The sequence below is a fragment of the Suricata suricatta genome, chromosome 12, assembly GCF_006229205.1.
Source record: "Suricata suricatta isolate VVHF042 chromosome 12, meerkat_22Aug2017_6uvM2_HiC, whole genome shotgun sequence".
Taxonomy (NCBI): Eukaryota; Metazoa; Chordata; class Mammalia; order Carnivora; family Herpestidae; genus Suricata; species Suricata suricatta.
In genome coordinates this window covers 48827816-48855730 of record NC_043711.1, presented here as the reverse complement: position 1 = coordinate 48855730, position 27915 = coordinate 48827816, and the positions used below count along the sequence as shown (strand labels likewise).

Below are 27915 nucleotides of genomic sequence, written 5' to 3'. Positions count from 1 at the left end.
TATTTATTAGGCACCTAATTGCCATGATGTTGAGCCAAGCAGTGTACTCAGTCAGATTATAATCATATTAAATAGATTAACACTCACTAAGGAGTCCCTCTTATAAAATTGTCTCAAGTCATTGATACCCTTGGGTAGCTTATTTCTATTCCATTTTAAGAAGTAATGTTTATTAACTGGTTTTTTGGAGGGAGCAGAAGAAAGTCATTTGATAGGGCTTGCTATGTTACCTTGCAGCTTAGTGTTTGTCAGTGTATTAATTATATAAGTAGAATGAAGAGCCAGGTGGTGGTTTTGCTAATATGCTTGTAATGCCTTATATATTTGTTAATATAATTAACTGAAGTTGAAGGCAACAAAACCCTCTTGTATTTTTTCCTATTGTTTTCAATCGTGTTCTTTGAAGATACTGCCTAAAGAGTGCTATCTACCAGTCAGCTTCTGAATTCTTTTTTCATTGGCAGTAATGGACTGGATAAAGCTAAGAGGGTAGTTTTGATTGTGGATTAGAATTTTTTCTAAAGAAGCTATATTCTTAAATCTGTAGTCTAAATTTCAATAGTGTTTGTACTCTGATCATCTGAGGTAACGTTTTTTTATAGAGATTTTGCCTAGAAACCATGGGGGCAAATGTGTTTTAAACCATTGGAGAATTGAGTAAGTCTATGTAAGTGTGATTCTGAGTGAAGTTCTTACAGCATTTAGTGCACAAGCCTTCCGTGGGTGTCCCAGGTCTGCATCTTTAGGCCTGACCGCTTTCTGGGACCTCCGTTTTTTCTAAGAGCAGCTGCCACCTGGACCCTGACATCTGAACGTGCTTTCAGCACCTCAGATGCATCATGTCCAACACTGCCACCTTTATTTGCAAATTTGATCCTTCTCTTTTTCATTTTTATCTTCATGATTCCACTGTTCTCCCAGTCACACTGGTACTCGGTCAGAAGGCAAATTACTGTTTTCTGTGAAGAGCTTTTGATAATTCAGAGTAACCCTTGTGATTTCTTTTTTCCCTCCTTTTCAGTTCTGTTCACAAAAGGAAGCCTCTGCCCAAAACTGTATATAACTTGCTCTCAGATCGTGATTTAAAGAAAAAGCTGAAACAGCATGGATTATCTATTCAAGGAAATAAACAACAGCTCATTAAAAGGCACCAAGAATTTGTTCACATGTACAATGCCCAGTGCGATGCTTTGCACCCTAAATCAGGTAAGCTAATAAAATACTGAGTTCTTCTTGTTCTCTGGATAAAGCAGTTTGTGTAGCTTGGGGATTATAAACCATAGAAAAGAAATATTGATAAATACAATTTTGATAGCAGATGAGACATGCAAACGTATTCCTTCAAAAGGTGTCTAGAGCACACTCTGATAAGCCCGCCTTTCTCTCAGCCTGCCTCTCAGCCCCTGTTCCCCTCTCAGAGTGGCTTCTGCTGCCTGTGTCTCAGGTGGATCTTTCCAGAGACAGTGCAGGATGAAGAGTTGATCTAGGGAGCCTGGGTTATAATCCCAGTTTTGTAGGTTTATGACTGGGTGACTGTGAGCAAGTTACTTACTATCTCAGTTTTCTTATCCATAAAATAAGGGTTATAATACTGTGTACTACATAGTGTTTTTAAAGGAAATAAAATGAAAAGTGCATGGCACTATACCACATAGCAAGTAGTTATCATTCAGTAAATGTTACCATTATGATTATAAGTTATACACAAACGTATGTCCTTGACTATTGCTTCGTAAAAATGTTAGTACTATATACAACTATTTAATGGTTAATGCTTTTCATTTAACCACACACATATTTTGGAGTTCTTTGAATTATTAGCATATATAGAGATGCCTAATTTTTTAAAAAACTGAAGTATAATATGCAAACAGAAAAGTAGACAAATTATATTGTTTGGTGAATTATCAGAGTAAGTTTCACAAAGGGAAAATGCCTTTGAAACTACTTTTCAGATCAGAACCAGCATCCCCAAAACCCCTGTGCCCCCACCTCCAATCACTACCGCGTTCTTTCTCACAGATGACCAGCATCTTGACTTCTAACACCAGAGATTATTCATTTTGCTTGTTTTTGCCTGTATTTTGTCTTTATGTAAATGGAATAATAAATAGCTTATGTGTTCTTTTGAGTGTGGCTTCATTTGTACAGCATTATGTTTAGAAGATTCATCTATGTTTTTGTGTATAGAGTCACTATAGAGTATTCCATTGTATATTACACTATTCATTCAGTGGTTTATGGACATTTGGATTTGTCTACTCTTTGGCTCTTAAGAATAATGCTGCTGTCTCTTTTACATGTCTTGGTGCACACAGGCACACATGTTTTTTGGATATATATATATATATATCTAGGAGTGAAAATGTTGATATATTTTTGTATCTGTTCAGCTTTCATGGACATAGCCAAAAACTCAGTGCCAGGGTACATTTATTTTTTTCTTCATTTAATTTCTTTCTTTCTTTTTTTTTTTTCTCTTCTTGTTTTTGTTCCTGCAGGAGGGTCTAGTTTTTTCGCATCCTTGACAACATCAGTATTGTCAGTTTTCCTTTTTGGCCATTGGTATTGTCTCATTATGGTTTTAATTTGCATTTCCCCAGTGATTTACAGTGTTGAGCACATTTTTATATGCTTGTTGATCATCTGGATATCTTTGGTGAATTACCCATTTAAGTATTATGACCAATTTTTTAATGCTGTGTATCCTTTTTTCCCCCTTTATTTATTTGTGGGAGTACATGAAATTTTCTGTATATAGATATTGCCAGATATATGTATATTTATACTCTTCTTGCAATTTGCCTTTTCATTCTCTTAATGACTTCATTCAAGGAGTAGAAGTTCTTAATTGTACTGTCTAGTCTATTTTTCCTTTGGTTAGTGGTGTTTATGTCCTTTCCTGTCACAAGGTCATGAGGATCTTCTCTTGTTTTCTTCTATTTATTTTTTTTTTTATGTCTTTTATTTATTTTTGAGAGACAGAGAAAGACAGTGTGAGCAGGGGAGGGTCAGAGAGAGAGGGACACACAGAATCTGAAGCAGGCTCCAGGCTCTGAGCTAGCTGTCAGCACAGAGCCCGACGCGGGGCTCGAACCCATGAACCATGAGATCATGACCTGAGCTGAAGCCAGATGCTTAACTGACTGAGCCACGCAGGTGCCCCTCTTGTTTTCTTCTAAAAGCTTTATTGGTTTTGCTTTTACATCTTGACCTGCAATTTATCTGGAATCTATTTTAGCGTATTTTGTGAGCTAGCGATGGGATTCTCTTGTTTTTCCACATGGATAACCAGTCAATGCAGAACATTTATTCAAAAACCATCCTTTCCCTTGTCTTGATGGTTTTAATTTGCATTTTCTTGAGGCTAATGATGTTGAGCATCTTTTCATATATTTATTTGCTATTTGTGTGTGTGTGTGTGTTTTGAAATATTTTGTCCATTAATACTTTTTTATTGATTATAAGAGTTTATATATTCTGGGGGTGCTTAGGTGGCTCAGTCATTTGAACCTCCAACTCTTGATTTTGGCTCAGGTCATGATCTCACAATTTGTGAGATCAAGCCCCACATCGGGCTCTGTGCTAAGGTGGAACCTGCTTGGGATTCTCGCTCTGCTCTTCCCTGCATGTGTGTGCACCCTCTATCAAAATAAATAAACTTTAAAAAAATAGAGTTGTCAAGATATTCTGGATACCAGTCATTTTTGAAATAAATATACTTGAATATTTTATCCTAGGCTTTGACTTGTCTTACCATTTTCTTATGTCTTTTGAAGAACAGAAATTTTTCATTTTGATGAGGTCTAATTTACCACTTTTTTTCTTTTATGGTTCATGCTTGTGGTACTCCCCCAAGAAATATTTGCCTATCCTAGGATCACAAAGAATTTCTCCTATGATTTCTTCTAGAAGTTTTATAATTTTTATCTTTTATATTCAAATCTATAATGCATTTCCAGTTACTTTTTCTATTGATGTGAAGTGAAGGTTATGACTCACTTAAAAAAATATGGCTATGTATCTAGTTTTAACAGCCTCCTTTGTTAAAAAGGCTATCCTTTCCCCATTTACATTCCTCCCTTTGTCAAAAATCCACGTACTGGGGCACCCGGGTGGCTCAGTCAGTTAAGCGTCCGGCTTCGGCTCAGGTCATGATCTCACGGTTCGTGGGTTCGAGCCCCATGTTGGGCTCTGTGCTGACAGCTCAGAGCCTGGAGCCTGCTTCAGATTCTGTGTCTCCCTCTCTCTCTCTGCCCTTCCCCTGCTCACACTGTCTCTCTTTGTCTCTCAAAAATAAATAAAAAAACATTAAAAAAATTTTTTTAAATCCACGTACCATATGTATGTGTGTGTATGAATATACCTAGAATCTTTTCTGTTCTATTGGTCTCTATATCTGATTTTTTTGTTTGTTTGTTTGCCAGCACCACACCCTTGATTACTGTAACTTTGTAGCAAGTCTTAAAGTCAGGTGGAGGAAGTCCTTCAAATTTATTCTTTTTCAAAATTATTTTGACTATTTTAGGTCCTTTACATTTCCATGTAAATGTTAGACTCAGTTTGTTGATGTCTACAAAAAAAGCCTTCTGGGATTTTAATTGGGATTAAATTGAATTCATTAATCAAGTTAAGGAGAATTGATAGCATTCTTTCCTAGTCCTCACAGTCCTAGACAACTCCTAATCTACTTTCTCTATAGACCTGTCTATTCTGTATATTTTATTTACTTATCTCATAGGGCTTGGATATTCTGTTCATTTTTTTTCAGTGCGCTTTTTGCCTTTTGGTATGCCTGGTAATTTTTTTCTTGATAGTTGGACATGATATACTAGTTAAGAGGAATTTGTGTAAGTAGGCCTTTAGCAATGTGTAGTGAGGTGTGCCAGGGAGAAGAAGCTTTTTATAGTCTTAGCATTAGGCCTCAGTTCTTTAGTGAGCCTGTATCTCTGCTATCCACTGGTGATACTGCCAAGACCCCCAGTGGATGCCTGGAACCATGCATAGTACTGAATCCTATATATACTGTTTTTCCTGTGCATGCATTCCTATGATAAAAATTTATAAATTAGGCACAGTGAGATAGTAACAATAATAAATAGAAAAATAAAATAGAACAATTATAACAACATATTATAATAAAAGTTATGTGACTATAGTCTCTCATATGTGAATATATCTCTCAAAATATCTTATTGTAGTGTATTCAACAGTCTTGTGATAATGCGAGGTGATAAATTGCCTGCATATTAAGAGAGTTGAATGACGTGGTCATTGTGATATAGTGTTAGACTACTCTTGACTTTCTTTCTGATCATATATCAGAAGAAGATCATCTGCATCCGAACCATGGGCGATTAATTGCGGGTTACCAAAACCGTGGAGAGCAGAATGGCAGCTAAACGGGGGGGCGGGGGGGGGGAGCTTCTGTGTTTCCCTTCCCCAGGTCAGTTAGGCTCCAGCAATACCCCAGGTGATTAGGCTCTGTTTAACTAGTCTCCTCAGAGGACAAGTCTTGTAAAGAGAAGAGTACATTGGTATATTTGAAGATGGTTCCTTTTTCCCTCCCCCTGCTCGAAACCAGAGATTTTTCTTTGATAATTTGCTGTGAGGATCTTGTTGAACTCCTGGAGGTGAATCTCACAATACTGTCTTCCCTACCGCCCTCCAGCCATGACTGGGTCTCCCTGGAATTTTTAACTCTCAGAATCATCTGCATAGGACCTCTAACAATTAATTAATTACAGTTCAGGGTTTCTTATCTTTTGTTTTGTTTCCCACTGCAGTTTCTGCTTGTAAGTTTCTCCTAAAGTAAGCCATTACTCCTGTATTTGGTGGTCTCACAATCTCGGGGGCATGAGTTTGCCCTGTGTCTTCTTCATTGTGGGTCTAAGAAGAGTTGCTGATTTTTCAGTCTGTTGAGCTTTTAAGTTACTGTTAAGATTGGATGGCAACTTCCAGCCTCCTTCTGTGCAGAAATGGAAGTCCGTTTCACTTAAATGAATTCATACAAATACATGGACTTCGGTGACTGACTTCTTTGAGTTAGCATATTTTCAAGGTTATCCATTATCCATGGTTAGTAGTGCATTCCTTTTTATTTTCAAATAATATTTCATTGTGTGGATATGTTACTTATTTTTGCCTATTCATTTACTGACATCTGGGATTTTTTCCACTTTTCAGCCATTATGAATAACGCTGCAATTAACTATGAATGTTCATACACAAGTGTTTGTGTGGACATATGTTTTCATTCCCCATAGTGTGTACTTAGGACTAGAATTGCTGGGTTAAATGGTAACTACATTTTAACATTTGAGGACCTGCTGACTGTTTTCCAGTGTGCCTGTAACAGTTTACATCTCACTGGCATAAGGGTTCCAGTTCTCCACATTCTTGCCACCGCTTGTTAGTCCTTTCCTGGTTTGGCCACACTGGCCGTGTGAAGTGGTTTGTCACTGTGGTTTTGATTTGTTTTAAATTGATTTTTTAATATTAAAGCAGCCTTTTGTTTTAGCAAGGACTGCATCCATTTCATATAAGTTCTTGAATTTACAATTTACTATAGCATTTTTTAAAGAATATTTCCTTAATCATCTTTTTAATGTCTGTGGGATCTGTGGTAATGTACTATCATTTGTTTTTGATACTAGAAATGTGTCCTCTCTCTTTTTCTGTTTTCCATTCTATTGAATTTTTCTCCAATCCTTATTATTTTCTTCTTTCTGTTTACTTTAGATTTAATTTGGTTTTCTCTTTGTACTTGTTATGGTGGAAGCTTAGATAATTTATTTCAGATTGCTCTTTCACAATTTTTCCGTAAGCACTATTTTACCTGCACCCACAAATGTTGCTGTGTTGTATTTTCATTTGCATTCAGTTAAAATATTTTCTAATCTTTGTTGCCATTTCTTCTTTGACTAATGGGATAGGAGTGTTTTCAATTTTCAAATATATGGATATTTCCCAGATTTTTTTATTATTCATTTTTAATATGATTCCATTTAACCACTTCTGTATCATTTCAGACCTTTTACATTTATTGAGACTTGTTTTATAACTCAATATTAGGATTTCCTGATAAATATTCCATAAACACTTGAATATTTTGCTTTTTTTTTTTTCCCTTAAATGTTCTGTAAAGTTGCTTGATAGTACAGTCAGGTCTTCTGCATCCTTGCTGATCCTTTATTGGCTGATGGTATCAATTACTGGAAGGATTATTGAAATTTCCAATTATATTTATAGATTTTCCATTTTTCCTTTCAATATTTTCAGTTTTCCTTATATTTTAAATCTCAGTAATTAGGTATATGTGCATTTAGTATTGTTTTGTCTTCTTGATGAGTTAATCTACTTATTATGATGAAATGTTTGTCTCTGGTAATATTCTTCATTTCAAAATCTAATTTATCTGATATGAATGAGTATAGCCACTCTATCTTATTTCACTCTTCTTCTCTTTAAGCCCACTCACTGTGTTATTATATTTAAACTTTTTTGAAAGCAGTATATACTATGGATTTGCTTTTTTTCCTAAAGCTTATTTATTTATTTTGAGAGAGAAAGAGAGAGAGAGAGCAAGAACATGAGAAGGGAAGGGGTAAAAAGAGAGGGAGAGGGCGAATTCCAAGTTGGTTCCACACTGTCAGCGCAAAGCCTCACATGGGGCTTGAACTCATGAATGGTGAGATCTCATGACCTGAGCCGAAACCAAGAGTCAGATGCTTAACTGACTGAGACACCCAGGTGCCCCTGGATTTGCTTTTAAAACGTAATTTGAGAGGCGCCTGGGTGGCTCAGTCAGTTAAGCGTCCAACTTTGGCTCAGGTCGTGGTCTTTCAGTCAGTGAGTTTGAGTCCTGCATCAGACTCTGTGCTGACAGCTCAGAGCCTAGAGCCTGCTTCAGATTCTGTGTCTCCCTCTCTCTCTGCTCCTCTCCTGCTTACATTCTATCTCTCTCAAAATAAATAAATAAATAAATAAAATGTAATTTAACAAGATTTATAAACCATTAAGCTGTAGGGCTTAAGCCATTTTCATTTCCTTTAATCTATTTGGTTGATTTCAAGGCTACCATCTTGCTTTTCTTTTCTATGTGTCCTCTTCATTTTTTGTCTTCCTTTTTTTCCCTTTCTCTTGGGTTGAGTATTTTTTAGTATTTTGTTTTATCTTCATTATTTGGTTATTAGGTTATCTCTGTTTACTTTCTTTTAGTGATTATTCTAGAGTTTACGATATGTATCTTAAATTTATCACTGTCTCCCTTGAAATAATAAACTAATTCATGTACAACATAGAAGTATCTTAGCTCTTCCATCTTTTGTTTCATTATTGTCATAGATTTTTCTTCTTTATGTTACAACCTCCATAATGCCTTTTAACTCTTTTTTTTTTTGTTTAAATTTGTCAATTCTCTTTCTTTTTTTAAATGTTTTATTTATTTTTGAGAGAGAGAGGGAGACAGTGTGAGCAGGGGTGGGTCAGAGAGAGAGGGAGACACAGAATCTGAAATAGGCTCCAGGCTCTGAGCTAGCTGTCAGCACAGAGTCTGACGCAGGACTCGAACCCTTGAACTACAAGATCATGACTTGAGCTGAAGCTGGATGCTCAACTGACTGAACCACCCAAGCGCCCCTGTCAATTTTCTTGTAAAGAGTGCATATGTGCCACATGCAAATTCTTTTCATTTTTTGTCTTAAAAAGTCTTTAAAGTTTATTTTTCTATTTTGAGAGAGACAGAAAGTGCAAGTGGGGGAGGGGCAGAGAGAAAGGTAGAGAAAATCCCACGCAGGCTCTGTGCTGTCAGCATGGAGCCCACACAGGACTTGACCTCACGAACTGTGAGACCTAAACCAAAATCAAGGGGTGGATGCTTAACTGACTGAGCCACTTAGGTGCCTTGAAAAAGCTTTTATTTTGTATTCTTTTCAAACTACTTTGTTTGGAAATAATTATCATAAAAAACACACCTCCACCCTTTATATGGATCCACCTGTTATCATTTTGCCTTATTTTCTTTATAAATTGCTATTACTCCCTCTCTCTTTGTGTAAGAATATATGTGTGTACATACTTAGATACTTCTATTTTTTTCTTAAACCATCTAAGAATAAGATTCTTGATTCTTTACCTTAAGTACTTACTATGCATTTCCTAAGAAAAAGAACATTCTCTTTTATCACCAAATTATAGCTATTAATTTCAGTAAATTTAATTTTGTTAACAATACTTTTATCCATTCTATCATCTCTGTTCTGTATTCAGCAGTGGACCCAGTAATCAGTAATGATCGCTAATGGATTTTTTCTTCTTCCAGTACATGATCCAGTTTTGGATCACATACTGCATTTAGTTGTACAATTTTTTCAATCTCTTTCTATCTAGAGCAATTCCTCAGTCTTTCTTAGTCTTTTATGACATTGGCAAAGGATGCAGTTTTTGTTGTTGTTTCCCCCCACCCCCCCCATACAGAATGTTTCTCATTTTGGTTTTGTCTAATGTATCCTTATAATTACATTAAGGCTGTGCATTCCTAGCTAGAATACTATATAAGTGATGTTTTTTTCCTTCTCAGGATATCACATCCAGGGTGTTTGACATCCTTGTGCACCCCATTTGTGATGGCTGGTTTAATCGTCTTACCAGTTTCTCCGACGTATAGTTTTCCCCTTGCTACTAATCAGATATCTGTAGAGACACTTTAACACCATGTAGATATTCTATACCGCATTAAAATTTCACCCCTATATTAATATTCCTAGGGAGTTTTTTCATGTACTAATCTTCTGTGTGATAGTTGCAAAATGATGATTTTTCTAACTTCGCTCCTTCTATGTTGGTACTTGGTGCCGTTGCTTCTAGGCTCTTTTAGGAGATTGAGCCCAGGAATGTATGCATGCATAGAGATGTGCATACATGGGTGTGTACACATATAGACCCTTGTTTATGTGCTTGTATACTGTATGTGTATGTACACATGTAAATCTGTAGGGGCCCATTCTGCCAAAAGACCTATTGAGATCCCGCTGTAAGTCACCAAGAGGAATGCGCATATCTCCAGCTTGTCTGGAAAGTGTGACCCTGGTGCAGGTGAGGTCCCTCAGTTGAGGATCGGGATTGAGTTGCTCTCCAGGGAGACTGAGCGTCCAGTGTCATATGGCTTGTTGGGTCCTGCTTTCCTTTGTTTTAGAGAATGTGCGCATGACCTCTTGATCATGATGGGTTAGAGACTGGAGTTAGTTTTCTGTGACCTTTAATTAGTTTCAGTGAGTGGGCAAACTTTCAGATTGAAACTCCCTTCCTGGTCAGGGGCACTTTACCCGTAAATCATCATGTTCACCTTTAAGAAAAAATAGCCTTGTCATAGCTTCGGTTAATAATATTACTATATACATAAAACAAACCCCTGCTGATGTATTTTGAGTGATGAATTATGTTTTTTGATCTTCTGTATTGTGCCTCGTTTCTGTTTTGATTTTCTGTTTTTGCTACCATGGAAATAATAATTTTTCTGGAAGTAACAAACAATGTAATCATTAGAAAAATGATGTAATCACCTATGGTATATAAAGATCCTAAGCATCACAGTAAAGTGCAATCTTGCCACTATTCACTTTATCTGTCTTCTTTCTTATAGATATTGCGCCGACACCAACCCCCTACTCAGGGACCCTTAGACTCTGGTGTGTGGGCCGGTCCCCCACATAAATCCATTTACACTCACATATATTAGAAATCATGAGAGCATACTGATACCTGTGTTTGCAGTCCAAATTCACAGAGTTCTATACCTTTTTCTATCCATATTTATATTTCCCATTTTTTTTCCACAAGGAGAATCCTCCTTTCAACAGCATCAGCACATTTACTAACTTGTCCATTTCTGTAGTACATCTAAAATAGTTTCAGAATTGCTTTATCTGTGCTACTATACCACTGCACAACAGACCTACCTATAAGAAAAAATTCAGGATATTTTTTAGTTCTCTCTCCCGAGACTTGCTTTCCCCTCCTCCATTTCCCAGACTGAGGGTATGTAGTCAAATACTGTGTTCATAATTTCCTTTCTATCTTTCTTCAGTGTGGCTTGGTGTTCATTTGTTGTACTTTGTTTCGAATTGTTGCTTTTTAGTTGTCCTTTACAAGTATAAGATATTAATAACTTAAATGTAACATTTAAACTACCTTAAGAAGATATCTTTTTATAATGGACCACTGGCTGTCATAAAAATATTACATACAGTAGCAGTTTTGTTTTCTTTTGTTTCAAGAGTGCTCTTGGTTACTTGTTAAAGCACTTTAATGATGGTAGCTTTAAAATTCTAATCAGATGAGTTTTAGGATTGGAGTCATCTGACTGTTAGCATCTGTTAACTATCTTTTCTCATTGAAGTTATGATTTTTCTTGCTTCTTAGTTGACAAGGATTTGTATTGTGTCCTGGGCATGTTCACTGTAATGTGGGATTCTTGTTCGCTTTTAAATATTCTCCTTTAGCAGGCACTTACCCTGTTTATGTTTAACATGCAGATCCAGGCCTACTTCCATGGACCATGGTTCTAATGAGAGTTTAGTTTTCAGAGCCCTTACAGTGTTGTCCTCTCCTGCTTCATTTAATTACTACCTGGAGGGCACTCTGAAAATCTGGTCTTTCATACTGTGCTCCAGTTCTCAAATCTTTTGGCCTCTAAAATTAATTTTTAGGATATTTCACATGTGAGTTGGTCAGAAATGTGTTTAGGATTTCCTGTATGGGTTTAAAGGATGATTTTCTCCAGGTTTTGTCTCTTTGAGATCCTCACTCCAATCACTCGTTAGAGGGTGAGGGTGCTTCCTGCTACTGCTGGCTGAGGTCTAGGTTTCTCACTTGGTCTCCACTGGCACTGTGTTGCTAGGGAACACAGCCCAGTCCTCCTGTTACTGCTGGGTGGAGAAGCCGGGGGGGGGGGGGGGGGGGGGGGGGGGGGGGGGGGGGGGGGGGGGGGGGGGGGGGGGGGGGGGGATCTATATTCCACACTTACTCTCCGATTGTACTGTACTGAGCAGGAAGCATCAGTAGTGTTTAGCTGGAGTCGGTCAGATACTTTGAAAAATTTTTTTGGTCTCCTCCTTTCACAGTCCTTTGCTAGAAAAATCGTTTCGTGTGTGTGTGTGTGTGTGTGTGTGTGTGTGTGTGTGTTGGTAGCTCTGGGTTGCAGGCTCACTGGAGCCCAGTCTGGGATTTATAGAAGATAAACAGAAAGCCCAGAGAACTCACCATCATGTTGTTCCTTAACTTCTGAAACCCTTAGTCAGTCCATTTTACTACTTCTACCTTTTAAGAGTTCTCTTATAATTGTTATCTTACATCCAAGGGTTTTAGTTATAATTACTGAGGAAGAATATGAGAAATCAGAAGAGGAATGAATCTAGTCCATCTTCTTTGGAACTAGAAGTTCTCATTCATGTATCTTAATTTCTGTTCTAGGTGCAGACACATTTAGGATTGTTAGATTTTCTTAGTGAATTAACTCTTTTATCATTATGTAATTTCCCTCTTTATCCCTGATAACATTCATTATTCTGAAGTCTATTGTGCTTCGTGTTAATATAGCTATTCCAAGTTTCTTCTCTTCAGTATTTATATGATACATCTCTTTCCATACCTTTATTTTGGACCTATCTGTGTCTTTTATTTAAAATGCATTCTGGGGCGCCTGGGTGGCTCAGCTGGTTAAATGTCCAACTCTTGATTTCGTCTCAGGTGATAATTTCACAGTCTGTGAGTTCAAGGTCTGCATTTGGCTCCTCACTGGCAGTTGCAGGGTTTGCTTGGGGTTCTCTCTGTCTCTTTTTCTCCCCCTTATCCACTTAGGTGCACATCTGCATGCTCTCTCTTTCACTCATTCACTCCAAATAAATAAACTTTAAAAAATAAATAAGATGGGTTCTTTGCTGAAAGCATATAAAAGTCTTGCCTTTTTAAAAATCCAGTTTGCATTTTCTCTTATTGATGCTGTTAAACCACTTACACTTAATGTACTTATTGATACATTTGGCATTGTTATCTGCATGTTCCATCTGCTTTTCATTCCATTTACTTATTTATTTGCTCTCTTTTGGATTGAGTGTTTTTTATTAATGTATTTTATTTCTACTTTGGGCTTATTTGACCTCTTTTTCCAAAAGCCTTTAGTGGTTGATGTAGGATTTGTAACAAGCACCTATAAGTAGTCACAGTCTACCTTCAAAATGATACACTGCTTCACTTACAGTGTAAGAACCTTACAACAGTATACTCTCAATCCCTAATTCTTTGTGTTGTTGTTGTCATGAGCTTTACACTTTTACCTATGATATTAGCACAATATATGGTTGTTGTTTTAAATGGTCAGTTATCTTTTAGAATAGTTAAAAATAAGAAAAATATTTTGTATTTACCTTCATTTTTATCATTTCTAGCACTCTTCATTTTCTCTTCTAGGAAGAGATAGGAACAGATAAGTTTCTGGTTTCATATTTCCTCTGCTTGAAGAACTTCCTTTGACACTTTTTATAGTATAAGTCTGCTAATAATACATTCTTTCAGTTTTTGTCTCAGAAAATCTTTATTCCTCCTTCACTTTTGAAAAATACTTCCATTGGTATAGAATTCCTGATTAGCATGGTTTCTTCCCTAAACTTTTAATTCCTCACTCCATTGTCCTCTGGCTTGAATAGTTTCTAATGAGAAGCATGATATAATGCTTGATTTTTCTTTATGTAGCATGCTCTTTCTCTGACTCACAGAGTTTCTCTGTGTATCTGTGTTATATATATATTGATGTATTTTATTTTGTTTTTGCATTCTGCTTAATGTTCTTTGAGTTTCTTGCATTTGTGGTTTGATGGCTTTTATTATATTTGGCAAATTCTCACCATTAGATCTTCAAATATTTTTTCTCTTCCCTGTTTTCTTCTTCTTTTGGGATTTCTGTTGCATGTATGTTAGACCTTTTGATATTGCTCTTAATGCTCTGTATCTAAACATGTAAATTTATATTTAGTACATTGGAGTTTGAATAGATATCTGCTAAGAATTGGATTCTTACTAACAAATTAATTTTCATATTCCATTGGGACTGCTATTTATACCTGTATTCTTAAAGGAAAGAACAAACTGACTTTACTATACTCTTATGGTTATGTCTTAAACTGTTATGCATATGTAAGAGTTCAGTGTTTTACTCCATGTTATTTTTTAAATCTTTTATTTTTCAATAACATTGGAAGAAAAATTATAAGACTAGTACAGGGAGTTCACATATACCCATCACCTAGCTTTAGGGTAGTACAGTGATCAAAACCATGTAATTAACACTGCCTGTATGTCTTATTTTAACAGCTGCTGAAATAGTTCAAGAAATTGAAAACATGGAGAAGACTAGGATGCGTCTCGAAGCTAGTAAACTCAATGAAAGTGTATGTTGATGGTCTCTTTCATTATCTGGGTAGAAATGACGGAAAGAAAAATTGAATGCCCAGTAAAATTAAATCTGTTCAATGGGAAATGTCCTGGAACACATTTCTATTTAATGTATTATGATTTACTTGCAGTTCATTTTTAGCACGAAATTCTATCACAGTTAGCAGTCTTCCAAGGCTAAGTTCAATCCAAAGTAGAGTTTATTAATGAATTATAGTCCTGTGGAAGAAGCATATGCCTGCACATCTGGTATTGATATTAGTTCTTTCTCTGCTGGTTGCATTTGATAAGCTCTTGAACATCTGTGGCCCTTAGAATCTTTGTAAAACTCAGGGGTTAAACTATATGATCTTCAGGAGCATCCCCTTTTAGCCCTGGCTTTCTGTAATTCTGTGATTATGCTGATGGAGAAATTAAGTAATTGTAAGACTTAATGAAGATTGAATATCTATTGAGCTTGCTGAGGCAACCAGAGACCTAAAATTTTTCACTATTGCCTTCCTCTAGCTCGATGGTCCAAAACTTGAGGAAAGGATACCAAAGAAGAAACTAGTCCTTGTGTCCTGTCACACTGGAGGAAGTGTTACAGGCTCTCCCAAGTAGACTTTTTTCCTAGACCATTGGTAATGTGTTTATAAAGAAAGCAATGACCTTAGGGAAGTAAGTTTATAATAAGATAGTAGAAAAAAATGAGATTTTCATTAATTTTATTATTTATCTCTATGCTAACTGTAAGCTGGAGACTGTAATGAGTCTTGTAAGTAGATTTCTGACCTCTTAAGTCCAAGAGTTTCAAAAGTGGAAGTAGAAATTTAACACACTGTTATATTTTCTTCACTTATTACCTTTCCAGTAGACTTGGAGAGGTTAGGTTGGAAAAGGGAGAAGTCAAACAAGAAAATCTGCCTTATTAATGATCTGCTAAATACTTCAGACTTGTAGTTTCACGTGTTACCTGTTGTATTAGTGAATGTGAAATACTAAATATTGAAAATAAATTTAATTGATCATTATGTTACTACTTCATGTTAGTGTTAATATGAATATTAGTGTTACATTTTCTACAGATGAGAAAACAGTAATGAGTAACACATATACTAATTATGATATTCAAAGGAAGTACTCAGGAGTTATTTTTCCTACTTTATATGTAACAGAGATAAGAGGTTATTTACCCCTATTTTAAAGTTTGTAGTACTAACTTCACTTTTTGTCACTTTTTGAATTTTTAATTAAGATCTTTTCTATTATTTTAGATAATGGTTTTTACAAAGGACCAAACAGAAAAGGAAATAGATGAAATTCACAGTAAATATCGTAAGTTGTGTGACGCTTTCTTTATTTATAAAGAACTTGGGTTGCAGGTTCATCTTAAGTAATTTTTTAAAATAAGTTTTTATCATAATGTTAGATAGAAACTTTTCTTGTCTATTACTTAAGTAACTGAATTTTAGTTGTTTACTCAGTGACCTTTCTTGTAACTCTATGTGCCTGCTTTTTGATTTCTAAAATTCTTCTTTGAGCTTATCACTAAGCACTTTGCAAATATTAATTAGCTGCTCTCAAAGTATCTCTGTGAAAATAAAATGGAGTTAAAATGGAAACATTTCTGACTTTCCATCCTGTCCTCAGGCCAGTCACTGCAACACTTCTGTGAAGAATTTCAGCACTTCTGTAACTTGCGTATTTGTGCCAAAAATAGTTTTCATTTTATCAGTTATTACCAACTTCCAACTTACTTCCTTTTCCTTATTAAGCTTTTGCATATATCTTTTCCAGGGCTAGCACATTTATGTTTTGTCAGTTTGGTAGCTGTTACTGTTTGGTTGGTTGTTTTTTAGTTTAAATTTAAATTTAAGTACTTGACACACAGGTAGTTAATAAATATGAAATGATATTCCACACATGATATGTTTTCATTGTGCTAAGAGAATCCTTCCTTCCTTCCTGTTCTTAAGCTTTGAATGTGTAGGTTTAGGAGTGATCTGTTTGAAAGGGAGATGAAGATGAAGTCTAGATACAGGGGAGATGGCCTGTGCCTTACAGAGTAAGAAAAGGAGCCTACAGTGTTCATGGACCTTAGACTGAACAACAGAAGTCAGTGTTTTTCTGTTGTTAGAAAGACAAGTGTGATAGGGAGCCTCCTGTTTCATATTTGGAAAGAGAATGTGATTTTCTTGAGGCAGAAGATAGAGAATATCAAGTGACCACTGAATTGCCAAAAATAAGGCCTATAAAAATAAGGAAACCAGCAAATTTGCTTGGAGAGAAAGTAATTTAAACCATTAAAAGAATAATATCTAATAGTTAGGCCACACTGAGAAAAATATGAATTAGATATAAGCAAGAAAAGATATAACTATTGCTCCCCATTTAAATATCTAAAAAAAAGATTTAGAGACCATAGAAATTTATATCTTTACTTGGTACGTCATGTTAAGTTAATACATTTAATCCTAAAATAAATCTGTATTTTTTTTTTAATACCTGAAATGGACAATTCTCTTGAAAGACACAAGTTACTAAACCTTATTTAAGAAGAAATAATAAACAAATTGAAAATCCCAGGTCCAAATGAGTTCACTGGTGAATTCTATGAAATATATAAGGCAGGAAATAATGTCAATTTTAGACATATTCTGCTAGAAAATTGAAAGGGAAGGAATACTTCTTTCCTCATTTTATGAGGCTGAAGTTTCCATGAAACTAAAACTAAAGATGGTATAATAAAAGTTCATGGGGTGCCCGGGTGACTCAGTCGGTTAAGTGTCTGACTTTGGCTCAGGTCATGATTTCGTGGTCCATGAGTTCAAGCCCCCTGTCGAGCTCTGTGCTGATGGTTCTGAGCCCGGAGCCTGCTTCAGATTCTGTGTCTCCCTCTCTTTCAGCTCCTTCCCCACTTGTGCTCTCTCTCTCTGTCTCTGTCTCAAAAATAAACATTAATAAAAAAGTTCTGCCCAATATTCCTCATGAACATGGATGCAAAATCCTAAACAAAATTTTAGTAAATTAAATCTGGCAATACATACACAGGATAACACATCATAACCAAGTGGGATTTATCCTAACAATGCAAGATTGGTTTAATTTTAGGAAATTAAACATTGTAATTCACTGTATTAAGGGACTTAAGAAGCACCATATGATTTTCTGAGTAGATGCAGAATAAGTGTTTGACAAAATTGAACACCCATTCATAATAAAAACTCTTACCAAAATTAAATTTCTTCAATCTGGTAAAGAATATCTACAGGAAACCTACAACTAGCATCATATTTAATGATGAAATATTAACTACTTCTGACTGGAAACAAGGTTAATATGTTTTTTCTCACCTTTTTTATTGTACGGAGGTCCTAACCAGTGTGAAGGAATAAGAGTAAATAGTATACTGATTTGAACGGAAGGAATAAAGCTTTATATTCACAGTTGACATTGTTATCTTTCACTAGTATGAATTGTGAAAGAAAAAGCTAAAAGAAAATGTGATAAGTTATATTTCAGTAGACTTTAGCATTTACTCTTTACAGCAAATATGAAAATGAAAACTCAAGCCACAGACTGTGAGAAAATACTGTAAAATTTATATTTGACAAAATACTAGTATCTATATTGTGTAAAGAACTCTTAAAATTCAATAATAAGGCATATGCCATATATTTTTTAAAGGGCAAAAAATTGAAACATTCTTCAGCAAAATAAATATTTAAATGTCAGGTTACCACATGAAAATATATGGTTAATCTTATTAGTCATTAATCTTTAGGAAAATATAATTTAAAAAACTTTTTAGTATTTATTTTTGAGAGAGAGAAATACAGAGCATGAGCAGGGGAGGGGCAGAGAGAGTGGGAGACACACAGTCCAAAGCAGGCTCCAGGCTCTGAATTGTCAGCACAGAGTCCAACGCGGGGCTCAAACCCACAAACTGTGAGATCATGACCTGAGCCGAAGTCAAATGCTTAACTGACTGAGACACCCAGGTGCCCCAGGAAAATATAATTTTAAATGAAATAATAATATATACTTATTTTAATGACAAAAAGAAAAAAAAAACCAAGGATAATACCAAACTGCTGGCCAGGATATGGAGCAAATGGAAATCTTATGCATTGCTGGTGAGAATGCAAAATGATACAACCACTTAGGTAAACATTCTAGTAGTTTGTTTTAAGGTCATATACCTCCGTACAACCTAGTCACTCTACTCCTAGCTATTTATCCAAGAAAAATGAAAGTATATATCTATACATAGATTTTTGAAATCAGATTTACTGAGATATAATTTCCAAAAAATAATATTCATGAGTTATAGTAAACAATTTCAAGAGTATTATAGACAAGTATTATAGCAACTTATTCATATTATCCTAATATTTATATGTATATATCCATATACAATGGAACAGTACTTAACAATAAAAAAGAGTGAACTCTTGACCTATGAAGCCACATGGATGGATGTCAGCGACATTGTGCTACACCAAAAGCCAAACTAAAAAGGGAGCATCTTGAATGAACATTTATATAAAGTTCTAGAAAGGCAAAAATTAGTAACAGAAAGCAAATTGCTACCGCCAGCCACTGTGGGTGGGGGAAAAGGGGATCATAAGGGAACTCTTGGGTGATTTAAATCTTCTGTTTCATGATTGCATTGGTAGTTACATGACTACAGGTTTAAAAAAAAATGCATCAAATTAATTGTTCACTTCAAATTGATGCATTTTATTATGTGTAAATTATTTCTTGTGAAGTCTGATTTTAAAAATTTAGTGAGAACAGTGGCATTCTTTTCTGTTTTTGCAAATATCTTTTATGTCTTGCTTAATAGGGAACATCTTGATTCTCATATCAGCTTCTGCATTTAAACAGTTACTATGTGTTGTTTTGGTTAAAACATATTAAAAATATATCCAGCCTCACACAGGTGGGTAATTGAAAAGAGGGAAGTGTTTCAGTATATTTTTTTAGATAATCATGGGTATTGTTGGCAAGTGTTATTTCAGAAAAGTTAGTTACAATGGAATTTGAAAACATATTAATGAAGTTTTTATATTCTACCACATAAAAATCCAGTGGTCTGTCATGTGCTTTGAATGGGCCTTTTACCTATGAGTGATTTTGTAACATCACTTGTTGGTTATTTGGAAAATATTGGTTTGCTGAGTTGCATTTCATTTATGCTATATAATATAAAAGAACAGCATTCCTTAATTTCACCACCAGTCTTCTCAGGAAAGTTAAATACTGGGAAGCTGTCAGCTTGTAATGGTGGGCACATGTTACCAGAGTTCCTATTTTCCCTTGAAAGTTATCCTTTTATCTTTGGCAGCAAATGCCCTCACTTGTTTTTCTTGAAGTGACTGTCTCCCTCATTCACATTTGAGAAGATAGATTACCCAAGTGTAAATAATCAGTTTGTCTACTGTTCTTTCAAGTAAAAATGCTGTTTGTTTAAAAAGTAGCTGATTTAGGTGTGCCTGGGTGGCTCAGTCGTTTAAGTGTCCAACTTTGGCTTAGGTCATGATCTCATGGTTTGTGAGTTCAAGCTCCGCATTGGGCTCTGTGCTGACAACTCAGACCCTGGAGCCTGCTTTGGATTCTGTGTCTCCCCCTCTCTCTGCCCCTTCTATGCTCATGCTCTGTCTCTCTCTGTCTCTCAATAATAAAAATGTTAAAAAAATTTTTTTTAAAGTAGCTAATTTAGCTCCCATCTGAAATAACTACACAGGTGCTTCTGCAGGTGGTGGTATATCCATTATACTTTGGGTATAGAGCACAGGTCCTGTATTTGTAGTTCTCATTTTACCATTGAAGTTATTAAAAAAGATATGCACTCCAGGGTCAAAATGTAATGGAATTCATACTTTTCTTACTTGTTCATCAAGGACATTCTTAAGTAAAGAGACTTTTTTTTTTTTTAATTGGTGATTGCATGGCTATGTAGCATACAGTGATTACTGCTAAGTTCAGGGTCACTTTGGCTCATGCTAAAACACTAGCAATTTTATCCATTACGGCTGTTGCACTATCAGTGCCTATGTCAACATAACAAGATAATGATATTTCAACTAAGAGAGGCAGAAAGGGTGATATTATTCAAGTATTAAAAATCTTGAAGAGTATGAGTTTGTTGAATGTAAGGTGCATTCATGAGCTCCCACAATTATGTCAGCCTCTTAATATTTTTAAGAGGTAAATTCAGGGCATCTAATTAGCAGAACCAAGATTTTAAACTCTAAAGAACTTCTTGCCAGATGGCACAGCTCCTAAAATGAGATGAAGAGATGAATGGGAACCATTTTATTAGTTATAATCTCTAGGCATTGTTCATCTTTTGAGCAGGGGTTATTGTTCCTCTTGGGTCAAAGCCAGAGCAGTGGCTGCCATTTACTGTTTGGTTTCCAGCCTGGCTAAAGGGGTAATAAGATTAAACAAAGAAAATCTCTTTTAAACCTGGGATTTTATTACTTCAGAAGAGAAAGTCATTAAACCTTCTTAACTGTTAATAAGATTACTTGAGCAAGTTTCTTAAGTAATTCTTACACCCATGAGTCACATACACAATGGCCTTACTGGGAAAACGGCCTAGATCGGGTCTAAGTTACACAGACCCCCACAGTGCTATGTTACCCTTGCCTAACAAACTATGTAGTGATAGTGGTGGTGTTCACTCACTGATTCTGGGGAGCTGGAGGAAGTGCAAAATAATTGTCCTCAAATGCATAGAGTTAAATAGGACCTGCAAGAAATCACCTCGCTTTCCTAGATAGGATCTCACCTATTTCTAAAGAGTAAACTTTTCCCAGTAATCTTTATGGCCTGCCCATATTTCTTTTCCTGAAGTTTACCTAGTCTTAATTTAAAATTTACCAGATACTTTACAACCCAACATGTTAGTTTCACTGGGAGTTTCACATGTACATACACTTAAATATATTGGGATTAGGAGCAGTCTCTCCCTAATGTCCAAAGAACGGTCACATTTATAGAACAGGGATATTGAAATCAAGGTGCAAATGGAGGCATAACTGGCTTCTTCCACAGTGGAGAGAGAAGTCAACTGAACCTTCACCGGACGGGATTTTGCATGTTTATAGACAAGAATTTTTTCCCATTGCCATCATTTATCTACACTTTACAGAGCCCAAAGGCAGTGAATGCTTGGAATCCTGGAAGGAGAGCTCTAGAAAATGCATAGTTTTCAGTAAAAGCACACATATTTTTTCCTACACTGGATTATTCTTAGTGTGTGCCACAGGGAAAATGTTGGTTACTGTATGAAGTCTCAGAACTTTAACTATTTGCAATAAGAGTCTTTCTAAAAATACATTTTTACAGGATTTTTGGCATCATTTTGAGCCATGACTAACGTGTTTAAGAGTGCTAGATAAGTAAAATGCATCCTCGGCTATTTGAACTGCAGTTGAGAATCACAAGTAGATGTCCTAAAGCCTGTGCTCTAGTGATGTCTGGCTATTCTTCATTGAGTGAATTCATGTACAGTAATGATGGTGACCTAGAGATCAGGCTTGCATTGTCATCAGAGGTATGAACGCAGCAGGTGTTACATGCGGCATTGGTGGTATGGTGGTGAGCACAGCTGCCTTGCAGAGTAGCTGATGTTGTTAAGATTAGTGTAATTACAATATCCTGAGATGTGGTGATTGGTGGTGGTGGTGGATGTAAGGGATCTTGATGGGAAACAGGCAAGAAACGCAAAGGAAAAAGAGGGAGTGGGTTTCCTTTGTTTTTATAACCATGCTCTCCTCAAGGCTTCTGCTCTTATATTCATTTAATGTTCCTCCTGTTAGTACTCTTGTTTCTTGGAAGTTAAAATGGTGTCTTTTGGCATTATTTAAGAAGCAGTATCTTTTTGCTCCATCAAAAGCCTTTCAGGGTATGGGGTTTGAGAAAAACCTACAGCAGCAAACGAGGAATATCCTATTTCCATGTTTGTATCTGAGGAAGGAAGGGGAGAAGGAGAGGCTTCCACGACCCCTGGCCCTTTGTATTTGTGTGGTTGCAGCTTTCAGGTTTACTGCAGGTGCTTTCCAAGGATGTTGTTCTTGAGCAAGCTTGTACACTTGTTGATTCTCCATGTGTTAGCATAACAAACATAACCTTGCTTTCCTGAGAAGATCTTTTGAATTTTAGGTGAAAAACATCAGAATGAATTTCGGCTTCTGGTGGATCAGGCCAAAAAAGGATACAAGAAAACTGTTGAAACATCAGCCAAAAAAGTCATGAGAAAAGAAGATGAATCTACAGAAAAGCTATCACCTGTATGCACGGGTAAGAGTCTTTAATTAAAACCAGAAATATGTCAAATTTCACTATTCATTTTTAATATAAAAAGAAAAAGAATCACAGGAATTTATTAGGTATCTGAAATGAGAAAAAATATTTGTAGACATATAGCAGTTGTTGAATATAAACTAAGCTTATTACTGTGGGGAAAATGACTGAGAGACTGTCCTGAAGACAAGTTATGAAATCTTTCATTTGATGATAAATCAGAAGTTTCTGAGTTGTTTCAGCCTGAGGATGTTTTCTAAGTATAGGACTTATTGCTGTATATCTTCAGATATCCTACAAATAATTTTATCCTAGCGTAATTTTTGTTATAGGCCACTGGTATTTATTTTGGATGGAATGTTCAGCTAAAGGGTATATACTTGGTGTGCATATACATAGCACATTCCTTAATTTTGATCCACTTTAAAATTTGAGATTAATACTAGGTTTCTATTGCCAGGGCTTTATTTGGACCTGTGACAAAACAGAGTCATAATGGAGAGAAGTGCACAAGAAAATTGCTTATTTTTTTATTATGACAAGCTGTATATAACACACTATCATTTTACCTATTCATAAATGTATAATTCAGTAGCATTAAATATGTTCAGAATGTTTTATAACAGTCACCACCACTGTCTACACCCAAAACTTTTTCATCATCCAGCATAAACTCTGTACCCATTAAAAATAGTATTAACTCTCTTCTCCTTTCCCAGCCAGACCTTGGCCGGCTCTGTTCTACTCTTTTGTGAAATTTGCTTATTCTAGGTACATTGTATAAGTGGAATCATTAACATTTGTCCTTCTCTGTCAACTTATTTCACTAATAAGCCTATTTTCAGGGTCATCATGTAGCTCCTATCAAAATTTCATTGCTTTTTATGGCCACATATTCCATTGTATGTGTATGCCACATTTTGTTTATCTGTTCATCTGTAATGGGTTATTTTCACCTTTGGGCTACTGTGAATAATGCTGCTATGAACATTAGTGTTCAAATATCTGTCCAAGTCTCTGCTTTCCATTCTTTTGGGCGTATACCTAAGAGTGGACTTTCTGGTTTATATGGCAATTCTATGTTTACCTTTTGAAAAACCACCAAGCTGTTTTCAAGTGGCTGCACCATTTTACATTCTTACCAGCAATGCTTAAGGATTCTAGTTTCTGCATATCCTTGCCAACACCTGTTATTTCGCCCCCCCCCTTTTTTTTTTACAACAGCTATTATGGTAGGTAAGAAGTGATATGGTTTGATTTGCATTTTCCTAATGACTAATGATGTTAAGTTTCTTTTCACATGCTTATTGGCTATGTGTTTTTCTTCTTTGGAGAAATGTCTATTCATGCTCTGCTTATTTTTCAATTGGGTTGTTTGTTTTAGGAATTCTTTATAAATTCTGGATATTAACCTTTTTTGTGAATATGATTTGCAAACATTTATAAACATTTTCTCAGTTGTCTCTTTGCTTTCTTCATGGTTTCTTTTGATGCACACAGCTGCTTAACTTTAATGAAGTCTGGCTTATTCATTCTTTCTTTTGTTGCCTGTGCTTTTGCTGTTATATCCATGAAATTGTTGCTGAATCATTCGTGAAGATTTTCCTTTGTGTTTTTCCCAAGAGTTTTCTTGTTCTAGCTCTTAATGTTTAGGTCTGTAATCCCTTTTAAATTAATTTTTGTGTATGGTATAAGATAAGGGTCCAGTTTCATTCTTTTATGTGAAAGCACCAATTGTTAAAAAGACTAGCCTTTCCACATTGAATGCTCTTGATATCCTTGTTGAAAGTCAGTTGACTCTATAGGTGAGTGCAAAGCCTGCCTGTTGAAAGTCAATTGACTATGTGAGGGTTTATTTTTATACTTCCTTTTATTTTCTATTGATCTAAAGGTCTCTTCTTATGTCTGTACTATACTCTTTTAATTATGGTAGCTTTGTTATAAATTTGGAAGTGAGGAGATATGAGTCCTCCAAATTTATTCTTCCTTTTCAAGATTGTTTTGACTATTTGGGTCCCTGGAGATTCTATGTATATTTTATTTTAGGATGAATTTTTCTACTTCTGCAAAAAGTAGCATTGGGATTGAATTGAAATTATAGATTAGTTTGGTAACTTCTGATATCTTAATAATACTGTCTTCTAGTTTGTGAACACAAGATGCCTTTCATTTATTTATGTCTTTAATTTCAACAATGTTTTGTAGTTTTCACCATTTAAATTTTTCACCTCCTTAGTTAGATTTATCCCTAAGTCTTTTATTCTTTTATGTGCTATTGCATTCTTTATTTTTTTTCCTAAATTCTCCTGGTATCATTTAGTAGATTGCTGCCTGACTATAAACCTCATGCTCTTTGTGAACAACTTAAATGTGTTTGTGCAGTTGTCAGAGGATTTCCTTAGAAAGCAGCTTAGCTCCTGAAAAAAATCTGGTGTAATATCCTAATCTGGAGAACATTTTTGGTTATTGGTTGGATATATCTTAAAAACAATTAATGGCTTATACTCAGGATCGTGCACTTCATGTGTATATGCCTGTAAATACTGGTGTCTGTGGCCTTCAGAGCTGATTCTGCTGTAGATTGTTGTGCACAAATGCCCATGTCTGAAGGGGCTGGAGAGTACGAGAGTGAGGAAGACAGACTAGCACAGACTTACTGTAGAGTTGAGCTTTGTATAGCATCCTACAAACAGTGTGATTTATGCTCTTTCAAATAAACCTACTCATTGAAGTGCCAATATAAGCAAACAAGATACATATTCTCTCAAGTAAATTCTTCATTTGTTGTTTTTTCCTTCATCTGTTTTTGTTGCATGTCTCTGGGGAGGTTTGATGTCAGAGCCTCATATTTGAGGGCTCTGTTTGACATCCTGTGCTGACATCTATTGACAGATACATGAAAGATAACTGACTTTTGGTGCCACAAATTGTTGAATGATAGTTGTCTCCAAGAGGGAATTTATCTTGGAGATGCTTATATAAGATGGGAAGAAGCAAAAGATGATTATAAATCAGGTGCAAAAATAAAAGATAGGTTTTTTTATTTAAAAAATTGTTTAATGTTTTTTATGTATTTTTGAGAGAGAGAGACAGTGTGAGCAGGGGAGGGGCAGAGAGAGAGGGAGACACAGAATCTGAAGCAGGCTCCAGGCTCTCAGCTGTCAGCACAGAGCCCGACGTGGGGCTTGAACCCAGGAGCTGTGAGATCATGACCTGAGCTGAAGCCAGACGCTTGACCAGCTGAGCCACCCAGGCGCCCCAAAAGATAGTTTTAAGTAAAGATAAGTTTTAAGAATTCTGCCCCCTGGTTTGTGAGCTTGATAGCATTCTCCCTGCCGGTTGAGTGTTGGAGAGCCTGGGTTTACTGAGTTTCCCAGGTGATCCTTCTTAATGAGATCTTGGGGGTCTGTTTACAAGAGGAGATCCTGGAGCGCCTGGATGGTCGTTGTGGTTAGCATCTTTCCTTTTCCCAGATAAATGTTAGAGGTAATGGTTTGGCTTATTGACAGCCAGACAACATCAAGAGTCTCCTTTTTTTTTTGTTTTTAGAAATTACACTTTTGTGATGTATGCTGTTCTTTAGTATAAGAAAAACTATTATTTCTGGAAAACTCTTGACTGTATGGACTTGGAAAGGTTTTTGTCTTTAAAGAATCTATTTTATTCTTTACTATAAAATTTCTTTTTATAACAAAACCTTGACAATCGTCTTAGTGTCTTTTGTCGGTCACTTGTGTCTGCAAGCACCCTGGGTGATGAGTGAGGGTGCCGCTTCTCTGGGAGGAAAATCATGAAAGGGGCGCTGCACCGTCAGCACATGTGGCTGCCCTGCTAAGGACTTACTGAGTTCCTGAAGCTTAAAGACAGTGCAGCTGAAATACTAGCAGAGTCTTGAACCAATCGTGAGGGAGAGTCGGGGGCACTGAGGAGCCCTTTGTAGGTATTATTTCTGCCGTCGTATTGGTGCATATTTGGTCATACCTGTTATTGTCACATTCTTGCCAACACTTTGTGCATGCCTCCGGCTTCCCTTATTTTTATCTGCAACAGGAGGCCTGAGAAATTGAGGCTATGACAAGGGATACATAGAAAATATGATGTGTATTAGATCAAAGGGAAATACTGGTTTTGTCTGATTAGTTTTCCTTTTCCACAGTAAATTATTAGATTCTGTTTAACAGACTAAGAGAAATGTCCAGGTGGATTCACTACCACAGAGTAGTCAGTGATAAATCTCGAATCTTTAATGCTTTTATACTGTGCTTCATATGTTGGTGGGTGTTGTCTGATCTGTGAAATGTGCAGGAATTCTTTAGTAATACTGTAAATAGAAGACTCATGAGAATTACACAGTTCACTACTCTTGATTTTAAAAGGAAATTTTGTTTTCAAGTTAATTAATCTGGAAGTGCATGGGATGGGCATTATAATTGGATGGCACACGGGAGTGATAATTAATGGTTCTTATTCTCTCTCACTGGACTTTGGATTTTTTTTAATGTTGTAATTATTTTTGAGAGATTGAGAGAAACAGAGCATGAGAGAGGGAGGGGCAGAGAGAGAGGGAGACACAGAATCTGAAGCATGCTCCAGGCTCTGAGCTGTCAGCACAGAGCCCGATGGGGGACTCAAACCCACAAACGTGAGGTCATGACTTAAGCTCAGGTTAGAGTCTTACACCCAGACGCCTCATCTCTCACGGGAGTTTTGGATTCAATGTTACATAAACTTCCATTTTACTGAGTATAAACAGTAATATTAAATGATGTAGAAGTAATATGCACAGGTTGTAGATTTTATGGTACTCTTAAATGTTTCTTTTTCTTTCTTTTATCTTTTTAGAAAGGGAAGATAAAAAATTGAAATTCTCAGATACTCTCCCCATAGCAAACCACTTCCCTCAATCAAAGCTGGAATCCCCAGGGAGAGTGGAGCCTGAGAGACCAGATGATTCTTCCAGTTGTACTGATATTCAAGAGGAAGCCCTTTATTCGTCAGACTCAGACTCATTCAACAGGTAAGAAACCTGTAGTCCCCATTTATTGTAAATTTCTACTTTCTATTCCTGTATATGCTAAGATAGAAAGGCAAGAGAAACTAGAAGGTAACTCTGAGGCACGGAGCAGTTCAGTCTTCTTCCACCTCAGTCTCTTCTTCGTGCTTTGTAAC

At 36.1% G+C, this 27915-nt stretch overlaps 1 protein-coding gene across 1 annotated transcript in view; it reads left to right on the top strand.

The window, feature by feature from the left end:
• The window catches only part of RAD18 (RAD18 E3 ubiquitin protein ligase), a 99370-nt gene that overhangs the window by 37295 nt on the left and 34160 nt on the right, over positions 1 to 27915 (top strand). The window contains exons 7-11 of the mRNA XM_029917209.1: positions 1022 to 1206; positions 14368 to 14444; positions 15705 to 15765; positions 22606 to 22743; positions 27589 to 27763. Coding sequence (XP_029773069.1) covers positions 1022 to 1206; positions 14368 to 14444; positions 15705 to 15765; positions 22606 to 22743; positions 27589 to 27763 — 636 coding nt within the window. The remainder of the gene's footprint in view (positions 1 to 1021; positions 1207 to 14367; positions 14445 to 15704; positions 15766 to 22605; positions 22744 to 27588; positions 27764 to 27915) is intronic.